The sequence below is a fragment of the Mus caroli genome, unplaced genomic scaffold (assembly GCF_978045245.1).
Source record: "Mus caroli unplaced genomic scaffold, Mus_caroli_1 scaffold_17, whole genome shotgun sequence".
Taxonomy (NCBI): Eukaryota; Metazoa; Chordata; class Mammalia; order Rodentia; family Muridae; genus Mus; species Mus caroli.
This window is the reverse complement of record NW_028227272.1, coordinates 14,378,761-14,391,913: the sequence shown is the minus strand read 5'-3', so window position 1 is coordinate 14,391,913 and position 13,153 is coordinate 14,378,761. Positions and strand designations below refer to the sequence as shown.

At 47.3% G+C, this 13,153-nt stretch overlaps 1 protein-coding gene across 1 annotated transcript; it reads left to right on the top strand.

The window, feature by feature from the left end:
- The first annotated feature begins 8,793 nt into the window (after nucleotides 1-8,793).
- Thap7 (THAP domain containing 7) lies at nucleotides 8,794-12,056 on the top strand. Its single transcript, XM_085832420.1, is given in 6 exon segments — nucleotides 8,794-8,893; nucleotides 9,061-9,187; nucleotides 9,190-9,241; nucleotides 9,533-9,688; nucleotides 11,058-11,198; nucleotides 11,394-12,056. Coding segments are annotated over 5 exon segments (1,029 nt in total). The 5' UTR covers nucleotides 8,794-8,893; the 3' UTR covers nucleotides 11,947-12,056.
- The last annotated feature ends 1,097 nt before the right edge of the window (nucleotides 12,057-13,153 follow it).

Here is a 13,153-nt window from a genome sequence, read left to right as displayed (position 1 = left end):
ATGCTAAATGGCTACATTTGTCATAAAACTCATTCTTCCCTTTTGTCAATTTATCCAATGTATCATGCTAGAAACAATGATACAACATTCTTATTTTTCTGCAAATTGTCAAAATTTGTGGATAGAGTCACTAAATTCTTTTTTTCTCTGCAGCAAGCCCTTCAAATATTTTTAACCATGGGCTTTCAGTCTTGATGAGTTGCAAAACCTGTTCCAGATACTTAAGAAATTCAGCTATACAATTCTGTTTCTCAGTCTAGAGCCACTTCTTGTTGTGGATTGGTCTACACGTCTGCCTGTAAGATGCTGAGGGTCCCTGGCCACAGTTGGTTCTAACTGGTAAATAAAGTTGTCGGTGGCCAGTGGCTGGGCATGCCAGGAAAGGAATAGGATGCAAGCTTGAAAGCTGCAGAAGACATTGAACCAGCTATGTGAGAATCGGGGAAACCCGCACACTGGGTCTCGGGTTGCAGAAATGAAATATAAATTTTAGTAAGAAATAATTCAAGAATATCGGAGGGGAGAGTGTGTGAGTCGCAGGAGGTTTGGAAGTGCCCAGCCATTGCGCTGTTTAAGACATATTAAAATTAGGCCGGTGCATGTGCGTGCATTCGTGTGTGCCTGTGACTTTCATTCGAAAATACAGAGCATTTTGGCGGGTGTTGAGAAGTGCACGTGCACCTGCCAGGGAGTTTAGAGCCGCTTAACAAAACTACCGCTTCAACTTCTGGTACCACATCTGTGTTAGTCAGCATTCTCTATAGAAGCAGGACTGATAAAATTATTTCATAAGAATCAGGAGTCCTAATCTGGTGCCGAGTGTGGTAGCCATCCCACAGAGCTTCAGGTCTTCAGTCTACACTGTAATGGAGAAGTAGGTTCTAGCACAGTGATCAGGGTATATGAGCTTGCCAGGAGAGTGGCAAAAGCAGACAAAAAAGCAAATGTTTCCTTCTTCCTGGCCCTTTGAATGAGGACTGCCACCAGAAGGCATAGCCCAGACTTAGGTTGGGTCTCCCACCTCAAATAACCCGATCCAGAAAAAACCCTCACTGATCAGGACGTAAAGCAAATAAATCAAATAGTTAATGAGAAAAAAACCCAACAAGTAGATAGTGGGAGGAAAACATACTGAATAAAATTGTGCGTTGCCAGTTTAAAAAGAAAAACTCTCCACAGTTATCTAATAAGTTTACAACAGTGAGTGAATGTTTACACACATGTCCATTAGGAGTAATTATCTGGCTAAATATTGACCATCTGTCATAGCTCCACAGGTTCATGGAGAGTTGAAAACCATAACTAAGTTACTAGTGAAGTTTTGTATAGTTAAATCCAGTCAATATTTTATCTTCTAATAAACAGTAGTTCCCTTTTTATGACCTTTGGTTAATGATTTTACAACCTTTCTGAATGTGCTCCGAGTACTAGACGCAATTAATGGGTGACACATGGGAGACTGGCAGAGTTCTCATTGAAGTTTTGACTATCAGAAAAGGACTTAATAGCAGCCCCACTATAAAAAAAAAGCTTAATAAATACTGATATAATTTTAGAAATTCTTATAGGGTCATCATTAAGAAGTCGGGGCTGGAGAGATGGCTCAGCGGTTAAGAGCACTGACTGCTCTTCTGAAGGTCCTGAGTTCAAATCCCAGCAACCACATGGTGGCTCACAACCATATGTAATGAGGCACCCTCTTCTGGTGCATCTGAAGACAGCTACAGTGTACTTAGATATAATAAAATCTTTTTTAAAAAGTATTAAGAATGGGCTGGTGAGATGGCTCAGTGGGTAAGAGCACCCGACTGCTCTTCCGAAGGTCCGGAGTTCAAATCCCAGCAACCACATGGTGGCTCACAACCATCCGTAACGAGATCTGGCGCCCTCTTCTGGAGTGTCTGAAGACAGCTACAGTGTACTTACATATAATAAATAAATAAATCTAAAAAAAAAAAAGTATTAAGAAGTCATCTATTTGTCTATATAGCATCACTACATGACAGTACATCTTTGTAGATCTGCAGAGATCTGCTCAAAAGGGTGGGCTAATACCTAGTGATTGTTGTCTATGTTTAATAATAACAGGAAAAGCATATTAATAGCAGTGATCTTTCCTAAAATGATTTTCTCCTGGGCCTTTTCTATAAGAGTAAATCTGTTATGGATTATTTTAATCCGAGGCAGACCATCTCAGAAAGATCACTTGCTAGTTATTACCTGGTACTATGTTGGCTCATGACAGTTTTGCCTGCATGTATGACTGTGTGAGGGTGCCAAGTTCCCTGTACCTGCAGTTACAGACAGTTGTGAACTGCCATGTGGTGCTGGGAATTGAACCCAGGTCCTTTGGAAGAGCAATCAGTGCTTGTAACTGCTGATTCATCTCTCCAGCCCTTAGCTGTATCTTTTAATGACACACAAAAAAGCCCTCTCTTCAGTGACCTTATATTCATTATCAGTACCACGAATAAGAAGACAAGTTGAGCCAAATTTGAAACATCAGTGCTGACATCAGTCACAAGGAGTCGCATTTTAAATTAGATCAACCAGGTGTCATGGTGCATACCTTTAATGCTGCCTGGGAGGCAGAGGCAGAGGGTTGTCTATGAGTGTGCCTGGTCTACATATCCAAACTTCAGGCTAGTCTTGGCTATGCAGTGAGACTCTATCTCAAAAAAAAAAAAAAAAAAAAAAAAAAAAAAAAAGAAAGAATAAAGGGGGCTGGTGAGATAGCACCGTGGTTAAGAACACTGGCTGCTCTTTCATAGGTCCTGAGTTCAATTCCCAGCAACCACATGGTGGCTCACAACCATCTACAATGGGATCTGATGGTCTCTTCTGGCATTCAGATGTACATGGAGAGAGAGCACTCATATACATAAAATAAATAAATAAATCTTTTTTAAAAAAGAAAAGGTTCTCTGCCCCAGCCTTCTCATGTGTATCTAGTGTCTTCAGTCTGGCAGGCTATTGTCTAATGAGATGAGCTGGGTTTAGAAATACCACATCCGGGGATCTTCTGTCTTCAGTGCTCCTTATACATTGCTTAATGTAGTCACCATCAGTAAATGTTAACCATTTGCTATTAGACATGCTATAGTATAACGTTTGCCAGAAACTTCATCTGAGCTTTCAACTTTAAAGACATTTTTGTTGAGAAGTCATTTTTTTCAGTTCTGTTATTTTGTCTTTACAATACAGACTTTTATGCAATAAATTTGCTGCATATTCCACATATAAGGGCTTTTCAAATTATAATATTTGAAAATGTAATAGAAATTTTTAAAGAATTAATCAGAGTGCCTGATAACCAAAAAGCCATTGTCCACCCTTCACCCAACAAGTTGCCTTCATCTGTAATCTTTTGGGGTAGGGGTTCCATGTTGAGGTGTTGTAGAAGCCATGCTGCATATTTTAAAAAAAGAAAAAGTACGAGACTGTATTTGTTTTTATTTTTGAAAGTTAATTCACAGAAAACTAGAAAGCAAGCTTTGGGTCCTTCCATGTCTCAGCTGCCAATCACTGGTGATGTATGAGGTACATCCAGGGGTGGCAGTGTACCCCTGTAACATCAAATAGGATGAGATTCCTAGCATTCACAGTGGTAGGGTAACACAGTACTGGTTCTTTTTGTTTGTTTGTTTTTGTTTTTCAAGACAGGATTTCTCTGTAGCCCTGGCTGTCCTGGAACTCACTCTGTAGACCAGGCTGGCCTTGAACTCAGAAATCGGCCTGCCTCTGCCTCCCAAGTGCTGGGATCAAAGGTGTGTGCCACCATGCCCAGCAATACTGGTTCTTGATGCATCCCACTTGCCAAGTCACTGGTGAAAAGCTCATGCAACATCTGATGGGACCACTTGGAAGGCATCAATGAGAGCCACTCACAAACAGAAAGGGGTAAATGTGTACAAATAGCAAATACATTCCAGAGCTGTGTGAGTAACAGATCACAAATCACAAAGAACATTCACTATTCTGTATTAGACTGCATTTAAGCTGCCCTGGGCTGCCTGGGCATATGGCTACTGGTTGGAGACCCCAGTATAGCATATGTAAGGTCCTACAGACTTCACGTTATCTCATCTGTTTGTGAGGATGACTTGTTTAAATGTGAACAAGTGACTAGTGAGTGTGTAACTAGGTGCCCAACACAGACTAGGTGCCATTCGGAATTGGTGCCTTGAGGAGAATCTACAGAGGGCTTATTTATAGGGTAGCCATGCCGCCGCAGGTATGTAACTCCATGTATCAGGAGGTGAAACAGGAGGGCCAAGGCCATCCTGTTATAAATGTAAGTGCTGCAGCTCGGAAGAGACAGGCTTCCCCTAGAGAAGTTCTGCACGAGCGGGGGAAAGTGTTACAGCTCTGTTCTGAGAGGTATCCTGGCAGTTAGGAGCCAAAGAATGTCACAAAGTCACACTGTATGACAAGCCTCACAAAAGACATTTATTGGGAGGGAAAAACCCAGGAGGGTGGCTGTCTCTGCTCAGGTGAGAAGCAGCAAAGAACTGAGCAGAAAGCAGGCTTTATACAGGGGTTGGGGTGGGGGTGGGGTGGGGGGAGGAGGCGTTATAGAGCTTTCCAGTGGGGCCTGGGATTGGAAGAATTATGTGGCCTAATGTTTGAAACAAGCTCAGGAATTGGTGCAATTTTTTTTTTTCCCTCTGGAAGAGTCTGGCCGCTGGAGCTCCTCAGGCTGGGCCTGGCCACTCTGGTGCAGTGAGGGTTTACAAAGTTTATAAAGAGAGTCCATGGCAGGGAAAGCCTTCCCTGATGCTGAAATTGGCATGAGTAGTCAACAATAAAACCTTATAAAGGTGACCTTAAAGAGACCATAATGTAGCTGGGCATGGTATCACAGGCCTTTAATCCCAGAGGCAGAGGCAGGCAGATCTGTGAGTCTAAGGCCAGCCTGGTCTACAGAGTGAGTTCCAGGACAGCCAGGGCTACACAGAGAAACCCTCTTTCGAAAAAAAAAAAAAAAAAAAAAACAGAGAGAGATTGATTCTTCAGAGCTAGAGCTGCAGAAGTATGCCATGTTCCTGTAATAAACCCCTCACTTATGCTCAAGTGTGTGTTCGCAGCCGTATAAGGATAGGTAGAACTTCACCACACTTGGGACATCTCTCTGAGAGAACAGCAGGAATGGGGCCTGCTCCCTACCCAGATCAGCCTTGGGCCTATTAGTTATAAAAGCTTAGGCATGATAGCGGGCTACCTCCCAGGCTAGCTTGATGAATTTATTTTTTTTTTTAATTTTATTAGGTATTTTCTTTATTTACATTTCAAATGCTATCCCGAAAGTTCCCTATACCCTCCCCCCTGCCCTGCTCAACTACCCACCCACTCCCACTTCTTGGCCCTGGAGTTTCCCTGTACTGGGGCATATAAAGTTTGCTAGACCAGGGGGCCTCTCTTCCCAATGATGGCCGACTAGGCCATCTTCTGCTACATATGCAGCTAGAGACACAAGCTCTGGGGGGTACTGGTTAGTTCATATTGTTGTTCCACCTATAGGGTTGCAGACCCCTTCAGCTCCTTGGGTGCTTTCTCTAGCTCCTCCATTGGGGGCCCTGTGTTCTATCCTATAGATGACTGTGAGCATCCACTTCTGTATTTGCCAGGCACTGGCATAGCCTCACATGAGACAGCTATATCAGGGTCCCTTCAGCAAAATCTTGCTGGCATGTGCAATAGTGTCTGGATTTGGTGGCTGATTATGGGATGGATCCCCGGGTGGGGTAGTCTCTAGATGATCCATCCTTTCGTCTTAGCTCTAAACTTTGTCTCTGTAACTCCTTCCATGGGTATTTTGTTCCCTACTCTAAGGAGGAATGAAGTATCCACACTTTGGTCTTCCTTCTTCTTGATTTTCTTGTGTTTTGCAAATTGTATCTTGGGTATTCTAAGTTTCTGGGCTAATATCCACTTATCAGTGAGTGCATATCTAGTGACTTCTTTTGTGATTGGGTTACCTCACTAAGGATGATATCCTCCAGATACATCCATTTGCCCAAGAATTTTATAAAGTCACTGTTTTTAATAGCTGAGTAGTACTCCATTGTGTAAATGTACCACGTTTTCTGTATCCATTCCTCTGTTGAGGGACATCTGGGTTCTTTCCAGCTTCTGGCTATTATAAATAGGGCTGCTATGAACATAGTGGAGCATGTGTCCTTTTTACCGGTTGGGACATCTTCTGGATATATGCCCAGGAGAGGTATTGCGGGATCCTCTGGTAGTACTATGTCCAATTTTCTGAGGAACCGCCAGACTGATATCCAGAGTGGTTGTACAAGCTTGCAATCCCACCAGCAATGGAGAAGCGTTCCTCTTTCTCCACATCCTCTCCAGCATCTGCTGTCACCTGAATTTTTGATTTTAGCCATTCTGACTGGTGTGTAGCTCGATGAATTTAATAAATCCATGTCTGTAACGTGGCCTATTATCTTTTTCTCACTCACTAAGTCCGAGCTACTCCGTGTCAACTTGATTCTTCCAACAGAGTCCATCTCTGCCCAGAAGTCCCGCCTCTCCTCTCCTGCCTTAGCTACTGGCCATCAGATCTTTGTTAAACCAATCAAAAGGTGAGGGAGGTGTATGTTTACAAAATACTGAAGCAGGTGATGATCCATAAAAATAACCAATACCAAAGTCCAGCCAGCACTCAACTCGTCATTGGTACAGAAATCAACATTTGAATAGTATAAAGACAAACTTTACACTGTGGGGAAAAAACATTACCCCAACAGACTGCGGTCTGCTAATCTAATACACTTGGAAGATCCCTGCCCCCGCTACAACACTTCCTCAGTCATCCTTTTACTTCCCCTCCCCTCTGACTTGAGCTACATCAGTTAGCCCCGCTATTTCAATAAAATACTCACCATTGCCTGAGACCCTGCTCCCCAGCTCCTCTGCATCCTGAGACCACCAGTGATCAACGGCCAGTCAGGAGCAAAGGACCCACATCTGGGGCTCAAACAGGGATGCTCGGAAGATGTCAAGGATTTCCTTCTGAGGGACATCAACATCCCAACCTGAGGATCCTCGGCTGGTTCTTCCTTCTTCCTTTACCTTCAATTTGAGGCATCGCAAGGGTCTGACTACGGTGAAGGGGCAACTTCTTTTGGTCGGGGCTAGCCTTGTACAGGCTGAATCAGACCTTGTTTTGCCACAGTCGCCTAGCCCACCTAGGGTGGAGTCTTCCAACCTAGATGAAGTCTATTGTCTGGCCACATCTTTGGAGCGCCCTGAAGACTGCCCCTAGGTGGAGCTCACTGCCCTTGAATGAGCCATTGAATATATTAGAAAATGACCCGTCCCATCCACACACACCCTCTTTATCCCCCACTGGTGCCTTATGCCCCCCTGCCTCCCTCACACCCTAAGAACACTCATAGAACTCTTTTTTTTTTTTTTTTTTTTTTGGTTTTTCGAGACAGGGTTTCTCTGTATAGCCCTGGCTGTCCTGGAACTCACTTTGTAGACCAGGCAGGCCTCGAACTCAGGCCTCGAACTCAGAAATCCACCTGCCTCTGCCTCCCGAGTGCTAGGATTACAGGCGTGCGCCACCACTCCCGGCTCACTCATAGAACTCTTGAAGGCTCCGTTTCTTCTACCTCCCACACCCACACCCACCAACTATGTGAAATTAGAGATTCTTCCAAACTTCAGCACAAATAAAGTAACACCTGGGCTCTCCATGTTTTCAACCCACTTACTCTCTGCCCCTACTCTGGTATCCCTACCGGGCCAATGAATTAAGAGGTTAGACAATCAATAGGAGGATGGTACTCATGCACCCTGGGCCAAATCCGTTCTTCTGAGTCTTGTGCAGCTCTAAGTACACTACTGGGCCAGCACATCGGTTGGTCCTTCTTGCCCCCTATTCCTTGAATGGGAGGCTTCATATAGGGATGAATGCCTCCAACAGATCAGGAAAAATCAAAACAATCAAATAGGGGCTTCGATGACCTTTTCAGCCAAGGTAACTCCTCTACAGGAGCATAACAGGCTACCCAACCTCCCCAGTACTTAGATCAAGTATGCCTTCAGTCCTGGAGTCCCATAGCCTCCCCTTCTGCACCCTAAGATTGTAATTGCTCACCTCTCTTCCCCCAGCAGAAACCCAAGGAAACCATCTCTGACTTTGTTCCAGCTAAAAAAAAAAAATGAGCCTAGAATGTAAAATCCCTGATCCTGTGGTCAGAGAAATCCTCCTTCAAAGCATCACTGGGGAAACCGTGCCCTCACGGCTAGCGTCTCAGGGTTTGAAAAATGAACATTCCGATAACTGGACAGTTGCCACTTAGTATATTGGGACGGCTTCCCATAAGGTCACTACCTTCACCCAGGCCTTTACGAGGCCATTAAAACAAAATGTTCTAAATGTGTCGTTAATATTTTATTTTGTGCATATGTATGGGGATCAAGGGACAATTACTGGACGTTGGTTCTCTCCTTCCAGCAGGTTGCGTCCTGGGGATCAAATTCAATCTTCAGGGTTGGTAGCAAGTGCTGAGCCATCACACCAGCCCGTGGCCGAGTTCTTTCAGCAAAGAGCCCAGGTTTTTCTTGGTGGTGGATTTTTTTTCAACCAGTGTCCGCGTACGCTGTTCAGGGAGCAGTACAGACCACACCCAGCTGCTTCGTCCAAACGACAGCCGCTCAAACAAAACAGGGAGCCGAAACTACTGATCCAGAAACCTCAACTCGGGAGCAAAGATCGCCATTCCTCACTCCCAACATCCGGTGGCCCGCCCCGCCAGGATCTCTTCCGGTCCCGCCCCTTGGGGGCCCGCGCCACGGGCGACGGAGTGTCTCTGCTCCCAACTTCCGCGTCGACCCACCCATCGCGAGATTTTGGCGGCGCAGCAATGGCAAGACCGTGAGTACCGCTGACGGGAGTCTATAGAACGAGCTAGGACGAGACTGGTACGGGGTCGGGCCTCGGGGAGCCGACCGGCTCGGGCCCTCTGGAGGGAATGACAGCTGGGCGTGAAGACAGTCCTCCCCCGACTGCCGCCCACCACCCAGATCCCGCCCCTTCCCCAGATGCCGCGACACTGCTCCGCCGCCGGCTGCTGCACACGGGATACGCGCGAGACTCGCAACCGCGGCATCTCCTTCCACAGGTCAGCGCGCGTGCGTAGTGGCACGCGAGGGCTCACAGGCGCAGGCGCCGGTATTGCCGCACCTTAGGCCTCGCTGGAGACGGCGCTTTCCCGAGGTCGATGTGAGGCTTGAACTTGTGAGCGGAGGGTGACAGGGAAGGGTGCATAGTCTCGAGTCCAGCCGGAAAAAGGACTGGACGCTTACCTGGCTTGGATTTACAGCTCTGACTCATTCCTGCTAGATGATGCTGAGCCGGCCCCTTTCTTTCTCTCGTTCTCAGTTTCTCCTTTCCCCCAGCGGGTGGTAATCTGAAAGGGTCGCGGGGAGGTCTGCCATTCTTGCTTGGGGAGCTTGGGCATCCTGAACGCAGGACTGTAGACAGTCTGGTGCTCACGGTTTTGTGGCTCTGCAGACTTCCCAAGAAAGACAACCCCAGGCGCGGCTTGTGGCTGGCCAACTGTCAGCGGCTGGACCCCAGCGGCCAGGGCCTGTGGGATCCGACCTCTGAGTACATCTACTTCTGCTCCAAACACTTCGAGGAAAACTGCTTTGAGCTGGTGGGAATCAGGTGGGTCTTTCTGCCAGCTAACACCAGGACAGGTTGTGAGGCATCAGAGCAGTGGGTCAAATGAGGCAGCTCTTTGCCCTGGTGGAGTCCATGCACATCTGCTGGCATGCTCAAGAGACAAGCAGACCAGTTGTCAAGCGTGCAGTAGCCTCTTTCCAGTTTTGTGCATTTAAAGCATGGTCCCAGGATCACTGTGCCAGTGACATTAGAGAAAATCAGGCTTTCCAGGCTGGGGAAATAGCCCCCCTTTGCTAAAGACTTGGTATGCAAGCATTAGAACCTGATTTCAGATTCAAGGACCCAAATAAAAAGCCACGTGTAATTGCTTGTTCCTTTAATCCCAGTCCTGGAGAAGACAAAACAAAAGGATCCTAGGGACTTATGGAAAAGCTAGTCTAGATGAGTTGTTGAGCCCTGTGTTGAGTTGAGAAACTGTCTTTAAAAAACTAAGGTAGAAGGGCTGGAGAGATAGCTTAGCCATTTCAGAGCACTTACTACTCTTACAGAGGACTGGGGATCAATCTACCTCTGAGGGCATGGGTACACATATGTACATGCAGGCAAAATATTCATACACATCAATAGAGCTGGCTCAGAGGTTACGAGCACTCACTGGCTGTTCTTCCAGAAGACCTGTGTTCATTCCCCACCACCCACATAATGGATTATAGCAGTCTGGAACTGGCTCACTCCATTTCCAAGTGATCCATTATCCTTTTTTTTAAAAAAATATTTATTGATTTATTTATTATATGTAAGTACACTGTAGCTGTCTTCAGACATTCTAGAAGAGGGAATCAGATCTCGTTACGGATGGTTGTGAGCCACCATGTGGTTGCTGGGATTTGAACTCCGGACCTTCAGAAGAGCAGTCAGGTGCTCTTACCCACTGAGCTATCTCACCAGCCCCCCCCCCCCCCCATTATCCTTTTCTAACCTCTGTAGGTACTAGGCACGCATTCGGTGAACAGTCATAGGCGAACACTCATACACATAAAAATAAAAAATGTTTTTAAGGAAAAAAATCTTTAAAAACAAAGGTAGAGAATGATTAAAGAAGTCACCTGAGGTTAGCCGCTCCATGCAAGAGAAAAACAGCTTTTTCATAGGATGTTTAGCACCTAGTTCTTCCAGCCGTCCACCTATCCCTGCTGGTGGGTTCTCCATTCACCTTAACCCTGGAAGCTCATTCACAGGGAAGAGGAGTTTGATTTTACCACACTTGGCATTCTTGAGATTGCTACTGGCAGTGTGCCTTGGGCCTTTCTCATCCCTAGAGGTCCTATGCCTCTGCGGGGCCTTATGTGGGGACTCAGGGGACGTGGCAGCGTTCTTTTCTCCAGCTCATCTGGGCTGCTTTTCCCCACAGTGGGTATCACAGGCTGAAGGAGGGGGCAGTCCCCACCATATTTGAGTCTTTCTCCAAGTTGCGTCGAACAGCCAAGACCAAGGGGCATGGTTATCCACCTGGCCTGCCTGACGTCAGCCGGCTCCGGCGATGCAGGAAGCGGTATGTGCTGTAGGAACCGGGGGATGCCCCACCCTCACCCCAGGGCTGAGGGGCTGGACCTAGGGTGAATGCCGGCATCTTCACTGAACTATCTTGCTATCTAGACCCAGTAAAGGGGGCTCAGATGTTAGGGAGACTAAATGGGTTAATAAGAGGAGCCTGGCATGCCTTAGTTTCTTTCTGTTTCCCCTCCAGCTGCTCCGAAAGGCAAGGACCCACAACTCCCTTTTCTCCACCTCCTCGTGCTGATATCATCTGCTTTCCTGTGGAAGAAGCTTCAGCACCTGCCACTCTGCCCGCATCCCCAGCTGTGAGGCTGGACCCTGGCCTTAACAGCCCCTTCTCAGATCTCCTGGGCCCTCTAGGTGCTCAGGCAGATGAAGCGGGCTGTAGCACACAGCCCTCACCAGAGCAGCACCCCTCCCCTCTTGAGCCACAGCCTGCCTCCCCATCTGCATACATGTTAAGGCTGCCACCTCCTGCTGGAGCCTACATCCAGAATGAGCACAGCTACCAAGTGGGGAGCGCCTTGCTCTGGAAGAGGCGAGCTGAAGCAGCTCTTGATGCTCTGGACAAGACCCAGCGCCAGCTGCAGGCCTGCAAGCGACGGGAGCAGCGGCTTAGGCTGCGACTAACCAAGCTGCAGCAGGAACGGGCACGGGAGAAGCGAGCACAGGCGGATGCCCGCCAGACTCTGAAGGACCATGTACAGGACTTTGCTATGCAGCTGAGCAGCAGCATGGCCTGAGAGAGGGACTACACGCCCAGGCTCTGGCTTCTTTTTCTCAGAGACACTTGACCAGAACTGCATCCACTGGGCTGGCCAAATGTCACAATAAAGTGGATGCTAGAAAGAGACTGCTGTTTGGCTTGGCTGGAGGTGCCTGGCTCCTCCCCAGACCATGGCCAAAGCCCTAGAGAGCTCAGATCCTGGCATGCCACCTCTTGACCCTGGGGAAATCTCTGTTTGCAGTCCCTCTGCCTGTTTAGTTACTCATGTAAGAAAGTCAGCTCCTCAGAGATTAGCTCAGCCCCCTCCCCCTCTTTGAGTCAGGGTTTCATATAGTCCAGGCTGGTGTGTTTGTAGCCATACAGATAGGTGCCATCATGCCCAGCATCAGACTTGGAATGTATGTAGAGGCACAAGCTTCAGCCCACGGGCCTCATCTGTTTGGCCAGTCCCTTGCACCGACCACACTAGCCCCTTTGCCCTCAAAACCAACATAGGGCACCCTACACTTGTCAGGCTGTAAGGCTGTACCTAGAGAAATGCTTTTGGATATAGTGTTTGAGGTCCTGGCCTAGATACTATATACCTTGGGAATGTAGGCTTCTCGCTCCAGCCGTGTCCATGGTAAACATCAAGTGTACACCCTCTCCCTGCTGTTCCTTAGCTCAAGCACAGTTGAGGTGATGGCTGTAGTTGGTACACGAGGTTCTCAGAGTTTTCTTTTTTGGAGCTCTGGGTGTGTATGTTTATTTGTGTCCTGTGTAGGAGGGCTGGTTGAAGGGCCAGTTACAGTGGGCATCATGAAGATTTCACATGGTCCTTCAGAATAGATTTGGATGAGGCCACCTTTGGGAAATGGCTCTGACAACACAGCTGACTCATAACAAGCCTGCCTGGCTAGCCCCTTCCACTTAGCTTAGCTGCTACTTGAGTCAGCTACCAGCCTCAGCTTGTGCCTGGTACCTCCCTGTCTTCCCAGCGCATCTTGCAATCAGATCACTTCTTGTCTGTCATTTTGGGACACTGCCACCCAGGGCACCTTTCTACCCGGAGCCCCACAGCATGGGGTGAATGAAGCACAGAAGAGAAATGTGTTCTAAGGCCAGGAAGAGCCAAACAGAAAATGAGTTCTGGTTTCCTAGGAAATAAGACAGAGTAGGTTTCTGAACTCAAAAACAGGTCCACTGTGCTGTATTGGGATATAGGCTTCCGTGGCCTGCTGTCA